This window comes from Phragmites australis, chromosome 4, assembly GCF_958298935.1.
Source record: "Phragmites australis chromosome 4, lpPhrAust1.1, whole genome shotgun sequence".
In the NCBI taxonomy this organism is placed as follows: domain Eukaryota; kingdom Viridiplantae; phylum Streptophyta; class Magnoliopsida; order Poales; family Poaceae; genus Phragmites; species Phragmites australis.
Window position 1 is genome coordinate 38,984,351 of NC_084924.1, and position 25,648 is coordinate 39,009,998.

The window sequence follows — 25,648 nt, forward strand, 5'->3', positions numbered from 1 at the left end:
GTTCAGGCTTCAGAAGAGTAACAGGGACAGGACAATGGTACTTCACTGACAAAAGGAGGTGCCAACTATTCTAACTACTAAGTAAAGACTGTAGGAAATGAGAAGAAGAGTTGATGCAACACACGGCTTGTATTGATCATAGGTGTTGTATAAATACATGTACATGAGTCTCTCAGCTATAACTAACTAGTACCGAGTCAACCTATAAACAAGGTGCGTGAGCAAAAGATTAGGATGCATGAGCACACGTACAAACGGTCACTAACAAAGACAATGAGTATTCATGAAACACTGAAAGTTCTGTAAAAATTCTTGACTCAACACCGTGACCGTGCAAGGCCAAAAATTTGAAAACTTTTCTTTCTCTCTCCTCCTGTATAGCAAAAGGCACAAAGAAAGAAAAGAGAAAGGTAAAAAAAAGTGTTCATGTAGGATGTACAGCTAGACATTTCTGTTGAGGTGGATAAACATTTGATTTGCAAACATTCCACTTTTACTAATGGAACATTCCTAAAACAAATTAGTTGTAGGATAACTTAGTTTAGCATGTCCCTTTGAATTGAATCACATACATCTCATCTAACCTAAAGTAGGAAACAAAGCAAAAGGTCATGTGATTCTAACCATGTAATGTTGCATACAATGTTATTGCTATTTCAAGAAGCTAAGGTGCAAAAGAGAAGAAATGCTTACATTGGGCCAGCAGATGAAGCAGAAATCAATAATTTCTTCTCTTCTTCCTCGCCTTGGCCCTCTTCTTCCTCGCCTCCTCTTTCTGCCTCTCAGCCTCCTCCTCCTCAAACTTCTCTCTCTCCCTCTTCTGCAGGAAGTCCTGCACTAACAAGTAGATCACCTGCATTGCAAAAACAGAGAGGGCAAGATCAGCACCGAACATCCACAACCACACCGCCTCGCAACACAATTTCGCTGATTCGCCACTCATGGAGGCCTACGCACAACGCACGCACCCCGATGGTGAGGAGGGAGAGGCCGACGAACGCGAGCGTGAGCAGCACGGACACCACTGTGGCGGTGATGCTGTCGTCATCAGCCGCCACCCTCAGAGCAGCCTCCGCCTCCTCCACGGGCAACTCCCCTTCGCCGGCGACGGCGGCGGCTGCACGGCCGCGGCGCAGCCGCAACCTCGCGAGCCGCAAGGGTCCCGTGGCTCCTCCCACATTCCTACCCCCGTGGCGAGCAGCGAGCGTCAGCAGGAGAGGACTCCGCGGCGCGAAGGGGAGGAGGGAGAGCGAGCTTGCTGTCGCTGCCGCCATTATCCCGTCCCTCGCGGCCGCGGAAGCGCGAATGAACGGTCGAAACGGACGGCCGAAAGAGAGAGAAAAGGCTGGGCCGACCTGGCGCAGCGCGACGTGGGCCTGTCCGGCCCACGGCCATGGAGCCGCCGTGAACTGTCGAGTAAATTCGAGAGAGATCCGTCCTTATCCCCAACCTACCTACCACCTCCGTCGTGACGTGACCGCATTCGGCATTTGGCGAGTGATTTGGCTTTGGCTCGAGTCGTCTATCCGGAACCGAAATATCTCGGCTCGCCGCGAACAAACGCACACGAGGAGAACAACCGCTCGCACGCATCACCGGCTTTGAGGAGCACAGGACAACCGCACCGGCCACGCGGTGGTTTGGTCTCGCCGGCAACGCCGTGGGGTGGGATCCGAAAGGAGAGAGGGAGGAGAGGAGGTCGGAATGGCTGGGGATCGGCTGAGCTGGGCGGGGCTGCTCAAATGGAGCCTCTCCTACATCGACGGGGCGGGGCCTTCTCGCGCCACCAGGTAAGGGAGGTTGGCTCGGTTGCCGGGGGGAAGCTGGTGTCTGTGTTGTTTCTTGGGGCTGTGGCTGAAGCGAGTGTGGTTTCCGCCATTTCTGGTGGTGGTGCGGCGCGCAGCGACGATGAGCGGAGGTGGCTGGCGGAGGCGGTGGAGCGGCACATGATGGTGGACGTGGTGAGCCGCATGAGGGAGATCGCGCTGCTCATGAGCACGCCGCCCGCCGTCCTGGAGGCGCAGGGCATCACCCACGGCGACATCGAAGGTGAGGGTCGTCAGTTGCCAATTGCAGCCGTGCGGGCTGCATTTCCCATGGCTGCTTGGCTTATGTCTTCTGATGGAATTCGCCGAGCACGTATGCTAGTGATCCGTTTTTACGATTAGAGGTGTTTTCAGCGGTCGAATTTCAATTCTGATGGTGAATTAAGGGTTATGGATGTGGAATCGGGCAGGCGAATGTTTCCTTTAGGGAGCTTACTCACTTACAGTTTAGGGTAATAGGGATGATTCCCAGTTATGAACATTTAGGAAGCTTACCGTAAGGAATAGCCAAGTCCTAAATTGGAGCTGACCGTAAGGAGTTGACAAACTTCATTTAGGGAGCGTAAATATTCCTATGTGCCTTTCCGTTGTTCTCAGCGCTTTTAATATTCTGTGGTCTGATAGCAGTTCCATAGCGGTTTCCAATTTACACCAGGTCTTTCTTAGTCAGTACAGATATATTTCTATGCGCCTCTCCGTTGTTCTTGTAATTTGTTAATTGAAATAAGTCGGTTATTTGAAGAACTGACATCTATCCAAGGTTTATAGGCATGTTTTAGTAGCATTACTGATTTAGCACCTGATAGCATGTCGCGTGCCTTCTTTTTTACCCGATGGATGCTAATCAATGTGCTTTTTAACACCGCAGGTTTGCTGAGTGAGCTGCAGGTACATGTTGAGTCTATCGACATGGCAAATGGTATGTTTCAGGGCATGTTTAATTTTTTTCCATTTCTTGTCATTTTTTAGAGTAAGCTTTGCAAAACCACATGTTTCTTGTCTGTTTGCTATTAACTTCTGGTTTATGGTCATAATGTTTTGCATAGCCCAACCTAACCTAAACGTGGCTCCAACTATGGTGCATCATTGCATAATACTACCGACCTCCACCAGAGATGCATAACATGGTACCTCCCTGGGATCTTTGAGGGTCCTTGATGTGGATGGCTCATTGGGGGACCTTTGCGCAATGTTCCACCTTTCATATGACCCAAAAATTATCAGAAGTAGCTGATATGTGTAATGTGTGTATGTCCATTAGAACTCCACTATCGTGAGTTGGTAATTGCTGCATGGATTAAGGTTTATGACTGTTGCACTTCTACATACATGAACTCAAATTTATTTGCTTTTAAGTTAAATCTATAATTCCATCTGTAGGAGACAATGGTAGCACGTGGAGGCATGCATTACTGGTGTCAAACTGAACACATTCACACCATTGGATGATTCAATGGCGTTAGTAGTTTCTGTTGAGGTGGCTAAACAAATGGATGAAGGCAACTATAGTTGTTTTGGGCAATAAAACATTGCTATTCAGGTGAACTCTCAGCTTCCCCTTTCACTATGTTACTATACAACTTTCCAAGGGGAGCTGATCTGTTAGAATAAAAATCATTGGCTGGATGATGAACTAGATATTTCCAATAAGGCAATAACCGCTTACAATCTGGAAATAGGGACATGTGACAGTCATGACCTCTTTACACGGATCTGTGATTTTTTCTATTATGCAAACAATTTGTTATTGATTGACTTATTTTTCTTTCTCTCTGTTCTGCACTAGATTTGCATTCTGTTGGTGGGTTGGTTCCGGTTATCAAGTACCTCAGAAATTCTAATGCTCGTATCCGAGCCAAAGCAGCTGATGTGGTAACAACAGTTGTTCAGAACAATCCGACTAGTCAGCAGTTGGTCATGGAAGCTTGTGGTTTTGAACCCCTCTTATCCAATTTTATATCAGATCCTGACCTTACCGCCCGCATAAAAGCTCTTGGTGCACTATCTTGTAAGTATTTTATCCACTTCTGTTAGATGGTGAAAATATTATGCATCTTAAATTGTCGTGTTTGATGATGTCCTCATTTGATGTTCAGCCTTGATACGGAACAACAAACCAGGAGTTGCTGCATTTCGTTTAGCTAACGGATATGCAGGGCTACGAGATGCATTGAATTCAGAGAGTGCAAGGTTTCAGAGGTAACATGATTGATCTGAGGGATGATTTTTAGCAAATGCCTTGCTAATGTGTTTTTGACTGAGATAGTTGTTCTTTTTGCCAGGAAAGCATTGAGTCTGACTCATTATCTGCTCAGTGAAAGCCATTCAGATTGCTCAGTTTTTGCACAGCTAGGTTTCCCACATCTTATGATGCGTTTGGCATCCAGCGATGACTCAGGTGTTCGAGAGGCAGCATTAGGGGGCTTGCTTGAGCTTGCAAGGGACACGACACTGAGAAATAGGAGTCTACTAGCAGACCATGACAGGTTGCGATGGCTTCTCCGGGGACGTATCGAAAGCATAAGGACGATGACTCCTGAAGACCTGGATGCTGCACGAGAAGAGAGACAACTCGTTGATTCATTGTGGATTGCATGCTACCATGAACCATCCATACTTCGCGACGAAGGGCTCCTTGTTCTGCCTGGGGAGGAATCTTTCGAACAACCTCCCGATGTGGCTGGTAGATTCTTCGAGCCAATGCGCCAAGCTTCTGCTAGGAGGGCACCTCCTAATGAGAGATCAGATCCAGGAGATGGAACTATGGGAGGAATGATTCTGCTTTTAGGTCCAGCACCAGGCGGTGGATCGAACTCCCAGGGTAATTGACCATTCTGGACTGTGGTACTACATGAAAAGGGAGGATGCTGTGTCCGATGTATAGGTTGCAGGCTGGTTCCATCGAGTGTCTAATTTACTGCTATAATAAGTAAATAGAATTAAGTTTCACAAGAGGTAAATACTATGTTGCCGTTTGTGGCTGTGTGTAGTCTGCCGTCTGTTACTCGATGTAGTAGTATGTGACTGTGTGTGGTTATAAATGTATTGTGTATAAACGCTGGTAGTAAATAGTGTGAATGCTAATACCCAAAATTTTCATCTACTAATCCAAGTATGTGCACAAAAGTTCTTGTTTCATGGTAGCATCCAGTACATGTATATGTAGGAGGGAGGTAGCAGCGTAAATATGCAACGTTGGACCACATTTGAGGTGTTAGATCAGCTAACCTGAGCTCGCTGGCGCATTTGGTCCTGCTATTCTGTGCTATACATGATCCATTAATTCTGTTCGCCTCTGATGGTGTATTGCTGATAATGCCCTTGGCTAAGGAGCCTCTAACCAGCTGCAACCATCGAGCTTCTTCATCCGCCGTCTCTTCACCAGCTTCTTGATCTTGCGAACATCATCATGCCTGCTTGCGCTCGCCAGCGCGCCTGAGAACAGCAGGCAGCTCGCCGCATTAGCCGGCTCGATGGTCAGCAACCGCGACGCCGCCAGCTCTGCAAGCTCGACGTTGCCATGGCTCCGGCAGGCTCCCAGCAACGCCCCCCAGACGAAGCAGTCGGGCTCCAGGGGCATCGCTCTGATGAAATCATACGCCTCGGTGAGCCTCCCGGCTCGACCAAGCAAATGGACCATGCAGGCGTAGTGCTCCAGCCTCGGCTGGATGCCGTGCTCTTCCTGCATGGCGCGGTACAGGCCCTTCCCGAGCTCGACCATGCCGCCATAGCTGCAAGCCATCAGAACGGCGGTGAACGTCAGGTGATCTGGCGTTGCTCCGTCGGAAAGCATCCTGTCGTAGCGACCGACGGCTTCTTGGCAGTGACCAGAATTCGCCAGCCCGAAGATCATGGAGTTCCATGTCACCGTGGTTCTGTCGGCCATCTTGTCGAACAGCCGGCGCGCCTCGAGCACAAGCCCGCACTTCGCGTACATGTCGACCAGAGCACTGCTCACTGTGAGGTCCTGCTCGACTCCGGTCAGGATGGCGTAGGCATGGACTTCCTTGCCACGCTTCATGTCGGCGACATTGGCGAACGCAGGCAGGATGCTAGCGATCGTGACCGAGCTTGGCAGGACGCGGGTGCCGGCGGCCACCATTCTCCGGAACAACGTGCGTGCCCTGTCGTACTGAAAGTTCAGCACTGACCCGGAAACAAGCGATGTCCAGGTGACCACGTCCGGCTGGAACCCGTCCTCTTGCATGGTGCGGACCAAGTCCCCGGTCATCTGGTCGTCGCCGGCCAGCGCGAAACCCGAGACGACGGCGTTCCAGGTGACCAGGTCGGGGCGCAGGCCTTGGCCCCGCATCTTGACGGCCAGCGCCAGCGCGCGCTCCGGGAGGCCGTGGCGCGCGTAGCCCGCGAGCAGCGCGTTCCAGGCGACGAGGTCGTCCCTTAGACGCATTTCGTCGAACACCCGGCGGGCGCTGGCGACGAGGTCGCACTTGGCATACATGTCGAGGAGCGCAGTGGCGGTGACGGCGTCGGAGGCGAGCGACGGCCGAGTGAGGACGAGCGCGTGGATGAGGCGGCCGGAGGTGGCGTCGCCGAGGCGCGCGCAGGCGCGGAGGGCCGTGGGGACTGCCGCGGGGTGGATGTCCACCTTGCCGCGGTCGCTGGGTTGGAGGCGGAGGTGGGTGAAGAAGAGGTGGAGGGCGCGGCCGTGGCGACCTTGCCGGGAAGCGCTTGTCAGCTGCTTCATCGATGAGCTGGTTGGTGTTGCGCTTGCTCACATGACACGAGCTGGCGAGCTGCTACATCGGGCCATCCATGAGCTTGCAGGGAAGGCAGCTAAGGATCCATTGGACTCGGACGTAAGACTACTCGATCCATAACCCACGCTTGCATACAAGCTTGGGTCCGATCGAATGATTTCTCGCTAATGCTACTTGTTAGATTCTGGTTATCAACAGCGAGCAACGTTTCGAAAAAGAAGGTAATGACAGATTCTAGTAGAGATCCATTGCCGCGATTAAATCTATCCAATCCAACAAGTAAAAAGTAGTCTTCCAGATTTCTAAATTCTCCTACCCAGACTTGTGAAAGTAAAACTATTAAGACAAGCATTGTCAACTCCTGCTTCGAATTTGAAGTCAGCAGACAGCAGTGCAATTTAAAGGATCCATTCCTTGCTTCAAAAGCATAAAAGAAGCCGAAGATAAATGTCCGACACTCTGAGCCAAGGAATTTATAGTTCGGGTAGATCCGACAACGCATAATCCGGAATGGAACAAAACTGTATGGGCAGTTGAGCTAACCAACTGCTCATGGTGAAAAGTTGACAATTTAACAGCGGCGTTGTCAACACAATTAACGGAATTCAAGGTAAATATTTCTGAGCATTCATCTATTTTATGAGCTCCAACCTCTGGAAGACAAACCTTACATCCTACATAAAATAAGGCTCATCCTGACACTAACTTCACTCTTCCTCAGGAAATAACAAAGCTCCATTATTTCATCAGAACTCAAATGCCAGTTGAATCCTATCACAGCATGCCTCGAAGATCTGTGACTACCCCAACGGCGGGAATGATTTCACTCAGAATCTCTCACCAAATCTGAAGAAGATGGTCCCTGTACCAGCATTGTGATCTACAATGTACTCTCCCCTTACCAAGCCAAGCTTGACGCCAACACCATACGAAGATCCATGACCAACACGTCTGAAAAACTCTGTAGGGTTCCCTTTCACATCCTTAGAACTCCCAAGGTCAGTGCCATGTTCAACAAATCCATACACATGTGTGTTCCCCACAGGGATGCGCAACTCAGTAGCAAGCTGCAAAGATTAACATACATATAAACATCAGTTACCAACAAACACCATATGTTACACCACATTGCGTGATGCCACGATGTCAATTATACATACTTTTTCAATGAAATAAACCAGAATGAAAGCTGATAATATGATTGGTGGTGAAAATGATGCATCAGACAAAATTCCTAGAAGCACCTAGCAACACATACCTCAAGAATATTCCTGGAAGCACCCAGTTCACCGTTGCTAAAGCCCCTAACGGAGTAAGGCCCTCCAAGTGCAAATGCATCATAGCTTGGCAAATCTCCTACACAACCTGCATAATGACCATGAAGAACCAAAACAGCTGGTAGTGGCTTGCCCGCACCTTCCTCTTGCTTATTTAAATTGACGAACTTTGTCATGGTGAGCTGATGACGGTTGAAGAATGGGTTTTTGCTTCCGATGCCAAGACCTTGGTCCAACTGCAAACAACAAGGAAATTTTCTTCAGAGGATGCATAGTGCCGTCAAACAAGAACTAGCACAAAGTTCAAAAAAGAGGTTCACAAACAATTAGAACATTGAGCAAAAGATTACCTCAAATAAAAACAATTATCCCGATAAACTAACTAACATAAAACATATAATTGCAAGCATTCACTAAATCGCATCTAAACCTTCCTTTTTATGCTTGTGTGAAAACTTGAACTGAAAACAACACTTAATCAAACGATCAATCATAAAGAGAGTTTGCCTTGGCCCTACAAAATAAAGTGTAGCATTGAGTCTTTTTCAAAGCCACCCGGAAATGCTTAAATATTACTTTACTGTGTCTCCTTGGAACCACAAGGACACAGATAGCTTACCTGGAAAATATATCTGTCTCCAATAATTGCACCATTTACAAACTCTGTATTGTCTCGAGTTATATTAGCCTGTAGGAATGCCATTCGATCAACTCCGGTACCACTGAGGGTTGTAGGAGGTCCATCCATGCTCAAGCCACCACTAGGCATTGCTCTAGAACCATGTGTACAGATACTATTAGTTTCATCACGCGTTGTAATCTCTTCCAGCACGAGGCCATACGTGAATTTGCTCTGCCGTGTAAAGCTCTGATAATCCAAAAACATATTTTCATCATGTTACAGATATTTCCTGAACAATACTATTCATGAAAATTGAAAATGCAGAAGGGAATATCATTTTGTGCAAACCTCTGTTATGTTGGCTTTAAATCCAACTCTATCAATCCAGACTGGTGGAGCTTCATCCATGTTGGGACCAGCAACAAAGACAGGACTCAATTTCCTGGTGTTGAAGCAGCTAGTTTTGAAGGTGCGGTTTTTACTACGGTCATCCACACCATCCAAATAAGGATGGACATACTCAAGCTTAAATGAAAGATCATCCTAAAGATCCCAAAAGAAAACACATATGGATAAGTGCACAATAAGATATGCCAAAAATCATAAGTGGCATCTCTGCCAGAAAAAAAAAAGTAAATAAACACCTAAAAAAAGGAATGTTAGACCGTAGTCACGGAAGTCGGGGTCGGTGGAGTATTCCACAACCCCAGGACGTCATCCCAAATCGAGGGTTGGGGTCAAAAGGGTCGATGTCCCGTTTCAGGCTAGGTCGCATCTAGGCGTCTAGGCGGATTCCTGCCACAGCGATCCTCAACAGCCCTCGGCCAAAGGTGAGGCAGCGCTGGGCAGGGGGTAGAGAAATGGAAAGGGGCTGCGGCGGCAGAGAGGAAGGCTGCTCCGACGGAGTAGTAGAAGGGACGGCTGCTACGATGGAGCAGTAAAAGGGACTGTGGCGGAAGAGTTTCCTAGCGCCATTCGAAGGAAACGATGGCGGTGGCATCGAACGAGTGAGTCGAACGGAAGAGAGAAGAGATTCGATCATGAGGCTATCAGGATAGGGTTATCAATAAATTGAATGTCTATTTGGGCCGTTGTGGTTCAAAGCCTTACATGGGCCATTTTATACTTAGGAATGGGCTGCCCCAATCTTTTCTCCTCTCTTTCCCCCTAACTCCCTCCTCACGGTCACCGACCCTCGATTCGTTGGTCACCGACCCTCGGTTCATCCCGGGGTAATCGACCTAGATTCCCTAGGACCGCGTACCAAGCCGCGAATTATCGTGCCAAGGAGGTATACCCCCTTCATTCCCTACTTTTCTCAAGTGTCGACTTGTCTCCCGCGACCCCGTTCCTCGACCCGGATTTCTGGTGACTATGTTTTAGACCAATGTTAACCAATCTTAAATACACAAAGAATATATCACCAACAATGGAACACGTCAATATTTTAATAATGCTAGCAAAGTAGCAAGTGAGTAGGCCTTCTTTACATATCACATGCCTGCATTTTCTCTAAGAAATGCACCGTGTGCTACTTTTTGTTTGTAGTAGAATGGTAATAAATGCCCACGAATTTTAATATACTTCAATAGAATGACAAAAATAATCAAGATCAAAATTTTGTGCATAACAAGAGTGTTAAATAAACATAATTGTTTTAGGAGGCTAAAGTATGGCCATGACTAAATTATTTAGGGATTTTAAGAAATGAATTGTCAACAGTTACAAATGTACACTTTTGATTCAGTAGTGAAAATGAAATAGGCAAACCAATATAAGATCAGGAATGCCACGCTAAACTCACACAGTGGATCATCGTTCAGCATTATTCCTCTTACGAGTAGATTGCCAATTGATCGAAGCAACAGTAACCAAAAGCATCAAACACCAAAGCTACCAAAAGAACACTCATTACCAACTAACCTGAGGGTTTAGCAGGTTGCTGGATGTAACAGAACCAACAATAGATCTGTTCAGACCATAGATGTTCCGGTGCTCAAATGACACAGTTCCTCCAGGTTGAATGGATGCCTAAGAGAAGATACCATAAGCTATGAGATTCACAACAGGATTACAGCAATAGATACTTTATTCATAGTGCTGTCTAGCCATCATATATACAGATTCTAGAAAGAACAGATGATTACAAATTAATAGGTACATTACCAAAGTTGGTCGGCCTTCACGCCCAGGTACGATACTCCATTCCGTACTTACTTCAGCTGACTTTGGTTCCAGTTCCTTAAGCTTAATTTCAACTACTATACCCCCTTCTTTTGTCTCATCAGGGCGTGGATTCACTTCTATATTGGAAAACAAAGCAAGTGAATTTATATTCTTCAGAGCTTGTTTCCCTGCTCCAATGTTAAAGATATGGCCTGGTCGAAGCTGTAAAAGATTAATAAAGTTACAAGTTAAATACTGAAGTCACAAAAACGCTAGTAGAAAATTCTATGCAAAACAGTCAAGTCAGAACAGTGAGTATTGGCGAAACATAACCAAAATTTGTAGAACCAAGTATTTTGTAGCTAATTAAACAACAATGTCATAGTCAGCACAAGAGCATCTTCCTTTTTTAATACCAGCACCAACCCACTTAATAACTAACAGTGACAGTAAGTATGTTTGATTACTACAGGATATTTGAATTATTACTCCACTTAAATCTTCCTAAAAGACGACTCGTAAGTCGTAAATGAGTTACATCAGTCAAAATGGAATGTTGCAAGCATCACCATAAGCTAATCATTTCAACATGTTCTTTGAAGAACTTCATAGTCATGCAAAGAAAATTATCCTCCCATCTTGATTTAGATTTAGTGATTAGTGGTAATTGGTATACCTGTTGGGGCAGCTCTCTGTCTATGATTGGAAGCTGGGTATTCCCCTCAACAATATTTCCCAGCTTATCCTGGAACTGGTACTCCACCTTGGTGATGTCGCCCTCAACCACCTCACACACAACCTCGCTGGTGTTAAGGTTTCCAAAGTTTACCACCTGGGCACATACGAAACCCTCATTGTGGTACCACTTCTGGACATGGTCCCTGATCTTCTGCAGCATCCTAGCGCTCACCTTCTCCTGCTTCTTCATCATTCCCAGCACCTCTCCCCGCACGTTTTCTGGCAATATGCACGGCTTGGCGCCTCGGACACGTTGCTGGTAATCACGTTCCTGCTTCCGGAGGTAGTCCATCTTCTCCCTCTCTGTCATGTCCTGGTCGAAGTCAACCTGCCCCGACTGCGACATAAGCCCCACATTGATGCACTTGAATTGTTTCGCTGCACTCCACACACTTTCCACAAAGGAGACGGTGAGGCCAATGGTGTTATCCGGCTTGGGCTTCACCTCGAGATCAACCCGCTCAAACATGCCACAGGAGACGAGCGTCTCGAGCTCCTTCAGCAGCTGCGACTTGGTGTAGACGCCGCCAGGCTGCAGCGTCACCATTTCGAAGAAGGAATCCTCCGGCCCAGTGTAGGCACCGCCGCCACCGGCAGCGCGGTCGAAGAACTTGAGATCAGACAGTTTGTACCTCTTCAGCCCGCTCAGCTTCGTCAGTGGCACCGTCATGTTGACCGGGAGCCCGTGGGCGTCCCAATCCCCCGACGACTTGTCATCCGCCCGCGCCGCGCCTGCGGAGAAGAACCGAGACCAGAAGCCCCCGCCGCCGCCGGCACCCCCACCTCCGGCGCCCCATCCGCCTCCTCCACCGCCGCCGCCGAAGAGGCCCCCTGCGCCGCCCCCAAATCCCCCGAACGAGCCGAGGAGGAAGACCGCGCCAGACGAGGCGATGAAGAAGGCGGCGCCGGTCTTGGCGGCCTCGGAGAAGAGGGTAAATATTGCGGGGGGTTCAATTCTGGGCTCGGCGGGGACGGGATAGCTGCCAGGCTGCGAGCCGCTCGTAGCGGCGGCGCGTATGGCGGAGGAGGAGCCCCCGCGGCTGCGGCCTCCCGGTGGATGAGCGGCGGATTCGTACCTGGCGGACGAGATGGATAAGGGTTGCCGGCCGCACACAGGGGCTGACACGGAGGACCGCTCACGGCGTCGGCCGGGAGCGCCCGCGACGGGGCGGAAGGAGATACCCTGGGAGGTTAATGCCATTGCCGCCGCCGATGTGATGATGCCTCGGGCTGGGGAGGTAGTAGTTGTGATAGGGAGGCGGAGGGAGAAGGGTTTCCTCGCCTGCGGCCTGCCTGGGTAAGGGTTTGGGTCTCTCTAGTCTCCACTCTCCCCTATCTTTTTACTCCTTGTTTCGACCCTTTTTTTTGTTATTGTTGTTGAGGGTTTAGCGCTGTGCGTGCGTGGGCTGGCCCTGGCCTGGCGGCGTGGCTCCCCCGTGTTGGCGTGTTGCTGCTTGCTAAACGCCATCAGATGCGAGGGGTTTTGGGTTTTGACGCTTCAGATTTGTTGCCCTTTTTCTTCTCTTTTCTCCTTTGAGTACTGCTTTTTTGCTTTTTAGAAAGAAAAAAATAAAATGAATTGGCGCCTTGAATACTAGAACAATCGCAAATCTTGCCTCTTTTTAATTCCACGGCTTGCAAAAAATGTTCAGTATGTTATGCAAAGATCAAATTTACATTGTAGATGACTTTAATATACACGAAGACACTAGCAAAATCTCCTGACCTAACGCTTAACTATATGTATGCAGCTATATATTGTATTATTTACTTCTAGAGATAGAGTTTTTTTTTATTGAAACGGATATTAAGAGATCTACCTATTATATTAATGAAAAAGTAAAGAGTAGATAACAAAAAGGTTAAAGCCAGAAGAGAATGAAAAAATTGTTGAGGGTAAATCTCTTAAGACTAGAGGCACTAAGTATTTTGCCTCCGTAATAAACCATATTTGAAGCTCTTCTTTGATCTTGGCAAGAGAGTTCTTTGTGCTGAAAATCCGTACATTGTGTTTCTATAGTTCCCAACTGATTAGGAGTATGTTTGTTTTAGCTAGTGATTCTAAAAAGTAGCTTGTAGATTGTGGATGGTAAAAAGCTAGATTATAAAAAGTTTTTAGATTATTAATTAAAAAACTTTGATGAGTAGTTAAAAAAATAGACTTTCACTATTTGTAAAAAGCTAAGTAAAACTAGCTTATTGAATTCTCATAATACAACAAACAAATTGTAAAAAGCTATAAAAAAGACTATCTATTTATTATAACTTTGAATTATAAAAACTGAAAACCACAATATAAAACCGAAATAAACGAACCCTTTGGATGATGGGCTGATGAGCGGATGGCTTTATTTAGAGTCCTGGACTTATGACTAGCCAATGCGCCATCACAGTTTAGATTCGCCGACTGTATGGACAGTCCGCTAGGATGTGATGAGTAGCTAGGACATACTCTTCTCGCTAATCTGTCGGAAGTCCACGGTCGGTTTTGAAGAGCTAGGCACGCAAAAAAAAAAACTTGCATTTTGAGGACGTTCACGCCTTCCAAACGATCGTGTGGAAGTTTGTTTGAATGGATCCGATGAACTGTCCTCCGCCTGCAGGTGAATGCCGCGGATGCCGAGCCAAAGCACCGTGAAGGGAGTGGATGTCCATGTCGCGGGTCCAACTTCATTTGGCAATGCCTCAAAAAATGTTGCGGATTTTTCCCTTTGGAGATTGCATTTGTTTCCATTTAGAGTTCTATTTTTGCCGAAAAAGCGTTCCATCTTCTTCGTACACGTATTATACATGAACATCAAAGTGCATCGATTCGAACATATAGGTTAATCCTTCAGAAAAGACGGGTCCATATATGTAGTCGTCAAGAAAGGTCGTGTGCAATTGTGCAAGCCGTAGGCCGTAGCAGCCCTTATGCACGGCTACCAGCTCTCCGCCGGCTGCAGGTAGTGCTGCAGCGACTGCACCCTATTCTTGCTCCTCAGCTTCCGGAACGCGCCCATCTCGATCTGCCGGATCCGCTCCCGACTCACCCCCATCAGCTGCCCGATGTCGTGCAGGGTCCTCGGCCGGCCGCCCTCCATCCCGAACCTGTACCGGATCACCTGCTTCTCGCGCGGGCTCAGGCTGTCCAGCGCCCTGTCCACGTCCTTCTTCATGAACCACCGGTGCAGCACCTCCTCCGCCGTCTCCGCGCTGGTGTCCGGCGTGATCTCCTGTCAATCATGTAGGCGCAGCGACAGTGCAGGGATTTTAGATTCTGTGGCCATGGACATGTGCATGACATTGCTTTTGCAACATGAAGGAACAAACCTGGTATGTCACGTCGGTGCACCCGACCTTGCTGGTGAGGGAGACGGTGTACCTTGGGAGGCTCATTGCCGCCTCGACTCGCCGGATTGGCATGCCGGTGTCCAGTGCGATTTCTTCGTTGGTGGGTAGCCTTTTCAGCTGACAGCGCAGTCGGCGGCGGCATTCCTTCACTCGGGAGCTTGCTTCAGCCATGTGTGCCTACAAAACATGTACAGAACAGCATGAGAAATGTTTCTGCACACCAGTACAATGTGAAATCAAAACTGAGTTCATAAAAGCTCCGTGAAGTCCTACAAAAATACCAGCGCCTTTTAAAATAGATATGATTCATGAAGAAGTATTTTCGATGTGGCATTAGTAAGTTCTGATTGTTGGTAGCCACTTTTCTTCTGTTCATTTGGATTTAGATCACTGGTAACAGAAAGCTCAACCTAATATGCATTATCAGTGAACATAGATGCCAACAAGTAGTTATTTTAGCTTCAAATACATCAAGTTTATGTTGGTTATGAGAATGAAAGTCAGGCGGTCAATTAGTTGTTTGTGGCATAACCTTAAATGGCCAGGCCACATATCAATTATCACAGTTCCTATGTATCCTCCAAATCACGAAATGTATATGGAAAACCACTTAACTACTGCATGACAGTATCAATACCCTCACCACCACCATCCCCACCAAAACGAGGACACCAACTAGTGAAATCAAATGGAGGAAGAGACTTACCGGCAAGCGAATTATCTGGGTTTGTTCTAAAACAGACTTGCGTATTGCTTGTTTGATCCACCAGTGAGAATACGTAGAGAATCTAAAACCCTTTGAAGCATCAAACTTCTCAGCGCCTCTTATCAGACCTTGCATTCCTTCCTGCCGTATAGACAACGAAATGTGAATGCGCAGTATAATCATGGCAGCAAGGATTCACTTAGTCCTCGAGAAGTACATGCACAATACCTGAATAAGATCAGAAAACTCCATTCCGGGGCCTTCAAACTCTCTTGCGATTGAGATTACAAGTCGCACGTTAGATTTTACCATATTGTTCTTGCAGTAAACTCCGTAGTTCAGCCGTTTCCGCAAAGTGTCCTCATCGGTTCCAGCTGCTGCCGCCCACTGGTAGAATGTTGGTTCACCACCGTTATAGTGTGCAAGCTCCTTTTGGATATTTTCCAGCTTCAGGAGATCCTGCATAAATTCATGGCACCATGCACAAATAAGCTTAATCTGATGGCAGTAGCAATAATGGTAACTGGCAGAAACGCATAGTGAAAAAGGGTGAGATGGTGACCATCATCACCATGCTGATGATGAGACCAAGAACAATGTCATATGAAATTACTACTACAAAAGCATGTGTATTTGATTTTTTTTTCTTTCACAAACTGTCACTTAGCAATCTAGAACTAGTGCACAATGTGCGGTTTGGTTACGATGTCAGTAGAACAAAGATGCCGCTGCAACATTATGCACTTTGCTTATGATATCAGACTATCAGCACTGAAGAGCAAAGGCTACAGAGATATATGCAGTATCAAAAAAAGATTTATGTGTTGTTCCATTGAAAAAAAATTATATGTTTGAATAACACGAAAAAAATCACAAACGCATTTCGCACATTTTATATGCGAGCCTTACCTGAATGCCTTCTGAGAACTCTACTTCTTGCTTCGCCGTCAGAAGCCTCCGGCCGGCCATCTTATAGAAGCACCCCAAAGGATTCAGGCAACCCTTCAACCTCTTCTTCTTCGAGGAGGACGCGACGGGCTTCCGGATGCTGAAAGACTTAGCTGCCTTCATCGCCGCCCTCACTCTCCGAGCTCTTCTCTCGGACCCACGCGCCGATTTGACCGCCACCACGCCCTCAATGCACTGCTCCTCGTCGTCATCCCCGTATTCATCGCTGAAGATGCTGCTGAACTCTTCGTCCAGTTCTACGCCGACGTGCCTGACCTCCCACCCCACCTTGGTGCGGAGGACTCCTCTTGCCAAGAAGCTGTCCTCCGTGTCACGCCGGGGGATGTCTGGCCAGTGGTCCGTTTGCGCCATCCGGGCAACTTCTCCGGCGACTTCGGCCGCCGCTCTCGCCAGAGCGACGGCCTCCGCGGCCGCGGCCGCCACCACGGCCTCTCTGTTGAGAAGCGCCTCCCCAAAATTTCCCTGGTTAGACCATTCCAAGGAACAATGCGACGAACACTTATCAATGTCCCAGTACATCCCGTATTCAAATTCGCAGGTAGAACTTTGGGGCCAAAATTACCGGAAGGGTTCGGTGAGGAGGAGGAGACGGGCCGATGGATAAGGCATCGACGTGCTCTGCATCAACGACTGCGGTGGAAGACACAGCGCAGTGGACCCGGCTAGGGCGGGAACCGGCGGTGGCGGGCTCCCTGAGCACCGCCGAACGGGTGGAAGGGGGCCACTTGAACTGCGGCTGAGCGAGGCACGCCATCGGTGGCTCCTAGTGGGCAGCCTCAACAAATGCGCGTCGTGGGGGGCAGGGCCGAGCGGTGCATGCCTAGCTCATCAGCTAGCTCCCTCGTTCCCGCGGGCGGTGAAAGTGAACGCGTGGACGAGCGGGGGCGCGGTGAGGGTGCCGGAAAGGAGAGAAGCGGGAAGGGGTGGGAGAAGGAAGCGGATAAGAGCGGGTGGGGACGGGATTGTGCGGAAAAGGAAGTGGCCACCATCGCAGCCAGCCGGCCACCGGCCATGTTGTGGGCCGGGCCGACGAGACGAGCCGGCCTGGTAAAGATGGAGGCAGCCCGAGAGCGAGGTCGTTTTTAGGGAAGATTTCATAGTGCTTTTTTCCACTATTGAGTTTGTTTATCTCTTTCAAATCGCAAAATTAGATATTTCACCTTCTTAAACTATTCAAACCGGTATAATTTACTTTCTTAACTAATTTTGATGGTAGTTTTTTCCTACGTGACGACAACTCAGCCTGCTATGTCAGCAACATTTCGCTGATGTGGCATTGGACCCACGTGTAGAGGCACAGTGCAAGTGGACCAGGTGCGCGCGAGGGGGTGGCTAGCACATAAGTTGGACCGGGTGCTTGGGCGCATGTGCTAGCACACGTGGGCGAGCGAAGAGGGAAGCGTGTGGGCGAGCAGACTATTGTCACGCTTCCCTTTCCGCTCATCACGTGCCCCCGCCTGTGCGCTGGCGTCAGCAAGCCACCCGAGTAGCATCATCGTGTCCTATCCCAGTCACCTCTATCCCAAGCCGTTTTCTCCGCCGTTGGCAGCAGGAAGTGGTGTCGGCCACAGCAACGTCGCTGACACGTGCCACAGCCACCGCCTGTCAAATCCGACTAGTCGAGTTGTGCGCCACCGCCTTCAGCACTACTATGTGTCATGACTCACTCAACTCGCCTATAAGAGGTCCCAAAGCCCCCCTCTTCCTCTCCTCCATCTCCCCATGTGAAAATAGAGCATCGCTACCACTCCCCCTTTTTCCCGAGCTCTAGCCACTGCCACCCCCACCTTCTCGGTGCCCCATTGACCAAATCGAGCCCACCGCTGCAACCACCGTGATCCCTTTGTCCCATTTTTCCCCATCCCTAACCTAGATTTCTGTTGGGGCCAAAACGCAGAAACCGGGCGACCACCGCTACCTCCTCTGATTTCTCATCGCTAATAAGCACTCGGCCTAATTCCTTCCTCCTATACCACCCCTAGGACTTCTGCTAGCTAGTCGTGCCCTGTGTTGGAGCCCTCGCGCGCCAAGATCCACCGGTGACTGCTTTCGACGTAGCTCGCCATCCCCAGTCCTCTGTGCGGTACCTCGCTCCCATCCAACCCTCCTACTCGTGTCGTCCTACCCCATAGGTGCACTACCCGAGCCCAATCCAGACCCGAGGTGCCCCGGCCTTCTCCTTCCTCTCCGATGGCCGAAGTATCATGGCACTGTTGGTTGCCGCATTCTCGTGCCCGTCCACCCAATTCACATTGTTCATCCTCTTTATGTTTCTCTCCTCTAGCTCTCTGCAAAGTCCCAGAGGACAAGTTGACTTGGATGCGCCAGATGAGATGGAGCATCGCCGACCGTCCAACATCATCGTCTACCTCCAGCCGACTCCTGCATCGTCATCTATCTCCAGCTGACACCAACATTGGTCAGAAAACGGGGAGAGAGAGAAGAGGGAGGAACAAAATGATGAGATGTCATCTAACATGTGGATCCCACCACCACATCAGCACCACGTAGGACGAAACCATCATCAAAACCAATTAAGAGATAAATTGCATCGGTTTGAATAGTAAGAGGAGGTAGGGTATCTGGTTTTACGGTGTAGGGGGGACATACTTGAGCAATAGTTGAGGGAAGCAATATGAACTTTTTCCTTTTATTTTCTAGTAACCAGTAAAAACACATGTAACACCCTAAGTTTTAACATTTAGAAATATAAAAAAATTCACTACAATTAAAAAAAATCTAATTATTTAAACCAATATAAAATCAAGGATATATATATATATATATATATATATATATATATATATATCCTTGATTTTATACTGGTGTGTGCATTCAAATATATTATTTTGGCTAAGTCCTCCAAAAAGCACCAAATTAATTTCTAAATTAATCCTTGCAATAAATAGAGCATATGCATTTTGGTTTAATTGCTTTTATGGTTCTTTGAGTGGAGATTTGAGTTTGAACCTCTCATAAATTCAAATCTATTTCTTAGCTTCTTTTGATCTGAAATTCAATCGAGTTCAAATCTTTTGAATCCAACTCCTCTTCCAAAGTCAGAGCTACAAATCCAACTCTTAATTCAAATACCCTTTTTGAATTAATTTCAAACTCAATTTTAATTCCAACTTCAAATATTATGTTTGAATCAATCTCAAATTCAAATACTCTTGTTTGAATTGATGCCAAATTCAAATACTCCTATTTGAATTTAATCCCAAATATCCCAAATCCCAATTCATTCAAATTATCGTCGATTCGTATTTATTCAAATCAATTCAAATTCAAGTCATTCCTTTGTTTCATCCCAATCCAATTCAATTCAACTTATTTAAATTGAATCTTTACAATTCCAGTTCAAATTCAAATATATTTATTTGAATGATTATACATACAATTACAAATTAGAATACATTCGTTTGAATGGTCATTCAATCTCTCTCTATTCTCCCATCCCTCTACTCTCTCTCTGTAATCTCTCCCTGATCTCTCACCCGGGCAGCAAAAGTCCTCTCTCAGCTCCACTGTCACCACTCCTCCTCTCCATTCACACCGTGTCCTCTCTTATCTTTTCATAGACCAGCATTATTTTCTCATTTGGTATTTATTTTCGTGTCGCCGCATTTAACTAGGAATACCTTTCGTCTTTTATCAAATAAAATTGAGTTTAGATAATTCAATAATAATGTTTAGGTTAATCATAGATTAGTCACTTTTGTTAATCTAGCTTAAGTGTAGGTTTAATCCTATTGTTAGTTAATAATAGTTTTTTGAATAGACTAAAGAATTAATCTTTTAATCTAATGTTTAGATTAGATTGTTATTTCATGCTATACGTTATAGATTAATCTTGGTTTAATTAATGTAATAGGTTAACTAGTGTAGTTGATAGATAAATAAATAAATATCTATCTTTAGAATATAATAGAATAATTTAATATTGGTAATTAATTAGTTAACTATCCTCTTTGAATAATTAATTACTTAGATTAATGCAATAATTTAACCTAGTTAAATTAATCACATGCATGCTTTTATTATAACAATAATTTATAGCTTAATTAGAGTGACAATTAAGAAACACTAGGTAATTAGGAATAATTACCATATAACCATGGTTTAGTGCTATAGATTAGAATAATTAATCTCAACACTTAAGCACATATAATCGCCTAGAGGTATATTTATGCATATATGTATACATGCTCACATATATATAGGCATAAGTATCACACATATGTTTATATCGGTACAAGTGCACTCACTTACACGTAGAAGCTCTAACTGTCGCCTTCCGGCAGTTAAGCTATTGAACGCTCACCTAGTCATTTATAACTTATTTAGGATTTCTCTTAATTTAATGAAACAACTAAGTTAATAACTTAACATAGCTTCTCTAGATAACCTCACTAGTCTATGTATGTCAGTTTCGCTTAGTTTAGAGTTGCCGATCTTCTTCTCGCTAGGTTAGCTTTTGTTGTTTTCTTCTGTTCTTCTTCTTTTGCTTTGGTGTTTCCTTTAGTTTTGTTCTGGTGTTCCGTTGCTTAGTCATTATGCGATTTTCATCGTTAATCTGCGTAAGTTTGAAGTCAAAGTTATAAGCAAGAACGCGAGAAAGAAACTGAAGACAAGGCCTGATAATGAAGAACCCGGGAGATTTGAGCAACAAGACCAATTGTGAATTGACATTCGTGAAGGCAAGTCCTATCTCCTTGATCATATTGAACCTAAGTTTTTGAATAATCTACATGATCCATTATGCATATATGAACTCCCTTAATATAGGACTTGTTGAGTAACTTCCATATTTAGTCTTGTTGCTTTCAGTTGTTGAGATGGAGATTAACCTCAACCTAGACGAAGTTAAAGAGAAGAGGTCTAAGATTGCATCTGCACCCGAGTTGCCTGTGGCATTGGGTTGTTCCGCTTGTTTCACTCTGTTGTGCTATAGGCCCTTCTGCCTAGCTGGTCTATCGTGGATCCTTGTCTATAAGATCATCTTTTGCCCCTTTTAGGTAATAATTTTATTCAAAGTATGTATTTGATATCATTTTAGAGAATCATGAGCATATCAGTTACTTAATCTAGAGACTGATACAGGAGACACAGGAAAACTCGAGGTTAGGGTCCTGACAACACACATGAAATTGATGTGCACATGTAGGTCACAAACTGAATGTAGCGTAAATTGGAGTACCTTCACAAACAAGGGATATAATAGCTATATTTAATTTACTTCTGAGCCTACCAGCTCCAAATATAATTAACATCTATTTTGCACATGCATACAACTAAAATTGAAATATAAAATACATTATGCTCATAGCTTTGAATCCTAGGAGGTACTCTTCAGTTCTCATCTGGGCTCTCTCATAATTTGCTTTTACAATTACACAAGTGCTAACGGCTAATCCTTTCATGCATTGACAAACAAAGTTTCTTCCAGTTTTTGCAACAAAGCATCAAAACCACAAGAGGCACATTGCTGAAGGAGGAAAGGTGCAAAGGCCAGCCAGTCATCCTGATTGAAAAATGTGGTTTGTGGATGCAACAACATCTATCAATTGAGATATTACGCATCGCCTCAACTAAAAATGCCTAGTTAGGATATTGTACAAAAAATCAATTGGGTCAGGAGACTGTCCAGTGGCGTTAGTGGGTGGCATGAGTAGTGCATCTCAAAGAGTGGACGGTGCAAAAAAAAAATCAATGAACACTGGGTTATTTTGTCGAGTAGTTAGTATGCATAAACTACGTTATCACTCATATAGAAAGATGTACTTGATTGGGAAGTAAAGTTTGAGATCGTTGAGGTGTGGAGCTTCTAGGGACATCTAGGTCAGATATGGTTGTGGGGGTGAGGGGCAATAGACCTTGCCGATGGCAGACCATGCTCGCGGAGTCGGCCAGCTTCTCCAAAATTCACAAAAACACAATCAGTGTGCGATGCCATGCTCTCCATTTCACATAATAAACATGTTCATGCTTGTATTAAATTCTTGCATGTGACAAAAATTGTTTGTACAAACAATGTTATCAAAAAACATCAACTCATTGTGTACCAATTGCCCCAAGTAATGTTGAAAATTGACAACACACATTGCATAGTCACCCAAATGCAATGATATGATCTCATACCTCACTCAAGAAGGTCGCCGATGCCCAGCGTCCTTCCTCGCTCGACCACTCCCACGTCATCCACCTCATCAATAAGTGTTGCGAAAATAACCCTATTAGACTATGATTGTGATTTTGGTGATTAATGATAATATAGTCATTGTAACTAATATATTTGCAAGAATATATGTTAGTAGGTCTCATGGATGCAATATATCAAAAAATCACCGTAGTTGGGACAAAGTTTGATTGAATTGAAAAAGTTCAAGAAAGATTTACCCCACCGAAAAGTTCGGTGTAGAGGAGTTTGCACTCACTAGAGTATTGAGTCCAGAGGCTGATAGTCTCACCGGATGGTCCGATGTCCAGGGGTTAAACTTATCGGAGTATTTCTGACAAAGGGGGAGAAGGCTGAAGACCTCACCGGATAGTCTGGTGATCTGCACTGGGTAACATCGGAGTATTTCCTGCAGAGAAGAATGTAAGTGCAGAAGACTAAAGATCAACCCACCGGATGGTTCAGTGCTTGGTTTGTACACACAGGATTATAGCACCATAGCATTTCTTACAAAGGCGATTGCAAGTGTTGAAGAATGAAGAACAATCAATCGGAAGGTCTTGTGCTTTGAGGATGAATGCACCGGAGCACTTTATACAAAGAGGCTGCAAAGGCTCGGATGGCTCAAGATAACTCACTGGAAGGTCCGGTGATGGATTTGAATGAACATCACAGTGTCCGGTGTTTGCAGAGGCATTGAGTGAAATTCCAACATCTAGTTTCTGAGTTTGTACTTACCGGATGATCCGGTGTTAGTACTACTGTTCTCACCGGATCATCCAGTGTTAACAGTTTTTCTGAACCATTGAAAAAATAGCTAGTTGGCGGGTTTGAGGCTATAAATACCCCTCCACTCAGTCATTTGAAGGTGTGGCATGCTGCTGGAGTCCATAGAATCTCATATACACTTGAGAAGACATACAAGCCATCAAATTTCTTAAGATGTTCATCTAAGGTAATTTAGCACACCATTAGAGAGTGCTATTAGGCCTAGAGAGAAGTGTTGCTAGGTGTTGCAACCTAGAGAGTGGATCAAGAAGTGGTTCAACCATGAACCGAGAGGTACGCCAGCGCCTTGGAGTCTTTGTGACTCGCCGGTAAATTCTTGACCGTCCGACTTGGTGTGGAGTGGCGGCAAGAAGATTGTGTGGAGACGCAGAGACCCTTGTCTTTGTGACTAAAGCTCTAAAATAAAGACGACGCACAAGTGATCGGAAAAGAAGTTAGTGGTGAGACCTTGCCTTGGTGGCTCATCATGCTTGAGACCTTATCTTGGAGACTTGGTAGCTCAAGAGCAATGACCGAAAGAGACTTGACGAATGAGAGCATATCCTTGGTTGAGCTCCAACATGGACTAGGGGTGGTATTCATACAGTCGATACCACAGGATAAAAATCCCTTGTGCCGAGTTTGTATCTCTACATTATTTATGTTTACATATTTACATACTTACAATTTACCTTGCTAGAGTAAGTTGCAATCCTCTTGAGCGGTAGAGTAGACACACTAGATAAATCTATAACATATTTAGATAGAAATTGAGATAGGTGTATCTTGTGAAGTTTTTTGAGCCAATTTGGTTTAAATTTCTAAGTGTCCTAATTCACCCTCCCCTCTTAGGACGTCACTGTTCCTCACAATAAGATATGCTCCTCCATGCTCTTCTATGACCTCTTCGCCACATGGTACCAGAATCGATGAAGCTATGGAGGATGCGGCTGTGCTCGAGCTATAGAGACTGGCGGCTCAAGGGAAGTAGTCGCATGCCGATCAGGGAAGGAGGTGGGTGCAGATGAGGTAGCCACGCTCTAAGCTATGGAGACCGGTGGCATAGGGAGTTGGATGCCCATAGCGATGGCATGAAGGAGGGATCGATGGCGTCATAGTAAACTTACATTTGTTATTGGAAAATATGCGCGTTATTCTAATAATACCATATTCCAATCGAAGGCATATTTCATATCTATTTACCGATGCAAAATAATCTACCGCTAGTAGTAGGCTATAAAACACAATAAATAAGAATGGCATGGACTCACAATCAGGTTGATGAAGAAAATAATTCGATGTAGTAATGACTTGTAGCCGTGCAGATCGAAGAGGAAGCAGTGCAGATCATCAATGAGGCAATGCATGAGGGGTCGCACAGTTGTACTGTCCAGAAACCTTATTATCACCCCTCGTGCAGGATTCACGACAGCAATGGCTCGGAGATATTACTGACCCTTGACCTTGGTGCATGCTAAGGAGTGGGTCAGCGTGATTCAACATATCAACACAACAACACAACAATTCCGAGGAAAGAAAAGATGAATGTGATTGATTTGTTCACATACTTATGCCTCGCAAAAAAAACTCTAATGTATGGACATCTCCAGGACTGTCGGAGGGTGAACTCAAGCGGGGATCCGGAGGGACCCCCTTTGAGATTCGGCCGGGGGGATGATTCTAAATCCGCTTTGCATGTAAAATAAATGGGCGTAAATGAGATGCAAGTGGAGTGGAATGATCGGATGCATGAAGTAGTAATGCTCAGGGGATTTTTAGACAGGTTCGATCCGTACTGAGCGTGACACCCTACTCCTATGTGTATGCTATAAATGCTCTAAGAATGTCTCTCTGAGGTTCTGCTAGGTTACAAGAATATTTGTCTAGCCTAGAGTTTTGTGCTCCTTATTCTTCGGCTGATCTATGCTTCGGTGCTTGTTGCCGGTCGTCGAGGGTTCGATCTTCGTCAGCTCATACCGGAATGGACCTATTCTTCCCCTTGTCTTTCTCCGGGGAGCTCGCCCGGCTTATATACCCACCGGGGCGGTGGTGTGCCCAGAAAGGATGACGCGAGTTTCAAGGCGCCATAAATGGAAAGCAATCATCATGGGCTGCTGCGCGAGGTGACGGGGAGGGTTGAAAATGCGCCCCGTCCGGTCTTGTTCGTCATCATGCCGTTTTTCAACGGGTGCCGCGGGGAGGGCCCACCGGCCAGCCACCGAGCAGCCCGGCGTGCCCGCCGGGTCAAAGCAAGCCTGACACAGCAGGGTGGCAGGCGAGGCACCTCGGGTTCCGAGACGTTATCCCGAGGCGTGCCGAATGACGCGCAATGGGACCCGAGCATTAA

At 46.2% G+C, this 25,648-nt stretch overlaps 5 protein-coding genes across 6 annotated transcripts; 1 reads left to right on the forward strand and 4 right to left on the reverse strand.

The window, feature by feature from the left end:
* Positions 1–715: 715 nt before the first annotated feature.
* LOC133916423 (pentatricopeptide repeat-containing protein At5g59600-like) lies at positions 716–6,934 on the reverse strand. Its single transcript, XM_062360085.1, is given in 2 exon segments — positions 716–853; positions 5,055–6,934. A coding segment is annotated over 1 exon segment (1,446 nt). The 5' UTR covers positions 6,598–6,934; the 3' UTR covers positions 716–853; positions 5,055–5,151.
* On the reverse strand, positions 719–1,274 carry LOC133914777 (uncharacterized). Its single transcript, XM_062357797.1, has 2 exons — positions 969–1,274; positions 719–853 (listed from the first exon to the last, which is right to left on the reverse strand). The coding sequence occupies exons 1-2, from the start codon at positions 1,272–1,274 to the stop codon at positions 719–721; spliced, it is 441 nt and encodes a 146-aa protein (XP_062213781.1).
* LOC133916424 (uncharacterized) lies at positions 1,471–4,933 on the forward strand. 2 transcript variants are annotated; one of them, XM_062360087.1, is made up of 6 exons: positions 1,471–1,790; positions 1,904–2,049; positions 2,695–2,745; positions 3,613–3,834; positions 3,923–4,025; positions 4,109–4,933. In XM_062360087.1, exons 1-6 carry the CDS (start codon positions 1,705–1,707, stop codon positions 4,653–4,655), a joined length of 1,155 nt encoding a protein of 384 aa, XP_062216071.1. In that variant the 5' UTR covers positions 1,471–1,704; the 3' UTR covers positions 4,656–4,933. The 2 variants fall into 2 exon arrangements, with proteins under 2 accessions (XP_062216071.1, XP_062216070.1); XM_062360086.1 differs by having other exon boundaries at positions 1,471–2,049.
* A 193-nt stretch (positions 6,935–7,127) lies between the features above and the next one.
* On the reverse strand, positions 7,128–12,695 carry LOC133916422 (protein TOC75, chloroplastic-like). The gene is made up of 7 exons (XM_062360084.1): positions 11,286–12,695; positions 10,610–10,831; positions 10,367–10,474; positions 8,792–8,986; positions 8,441–8,689; positions 7,803–8,057; positions 7,128–7,611 (listed from the first exon to the last, which is right to left on the reverse strand). The coding sequence occupies exons 1-7, from the start codon at positions 12,546–12,548 to the stop codon at positions 7,372–7,374; spliced, it is 2,532 nt and encodes an 843-aa protein (XP_062216068.1). The 5' UTR covers positions 12,549–12,695; the 3' UTR covers positions 7,128–7,371.
* Positions 12,696–14,154: 1,459 nt separating this feature from the next.
* Positions 14,155–17,304, reverse strand: LOC133916425 (RNA polymerase sigma factor sigB-like). Its single transcript, XM_062360089.1, has 6 exons — positions 16,918–17,304; positions 16,296–16,817; positions 15,615–15,845; positions 15,387–15,527; positions 14,660–14,857; positions 14,155–14,562 (listed from the first exon to the last, which is right to left on the reverse strand). The coding sequence occupies exons 1-6, from the start codon at positions 17,107–17,109 to the stop codon at positions 14,269–14,271; spliced, it is 1,578 nt and encodes a 525-aa protein (XP_062216073.1). The 5' UTR covers positions 17,110–17,304; the 3' UTR covers positions 14,155–14,268.
* Positions 17,305–25,648: the final 8,344 nt, after the last annotated feature.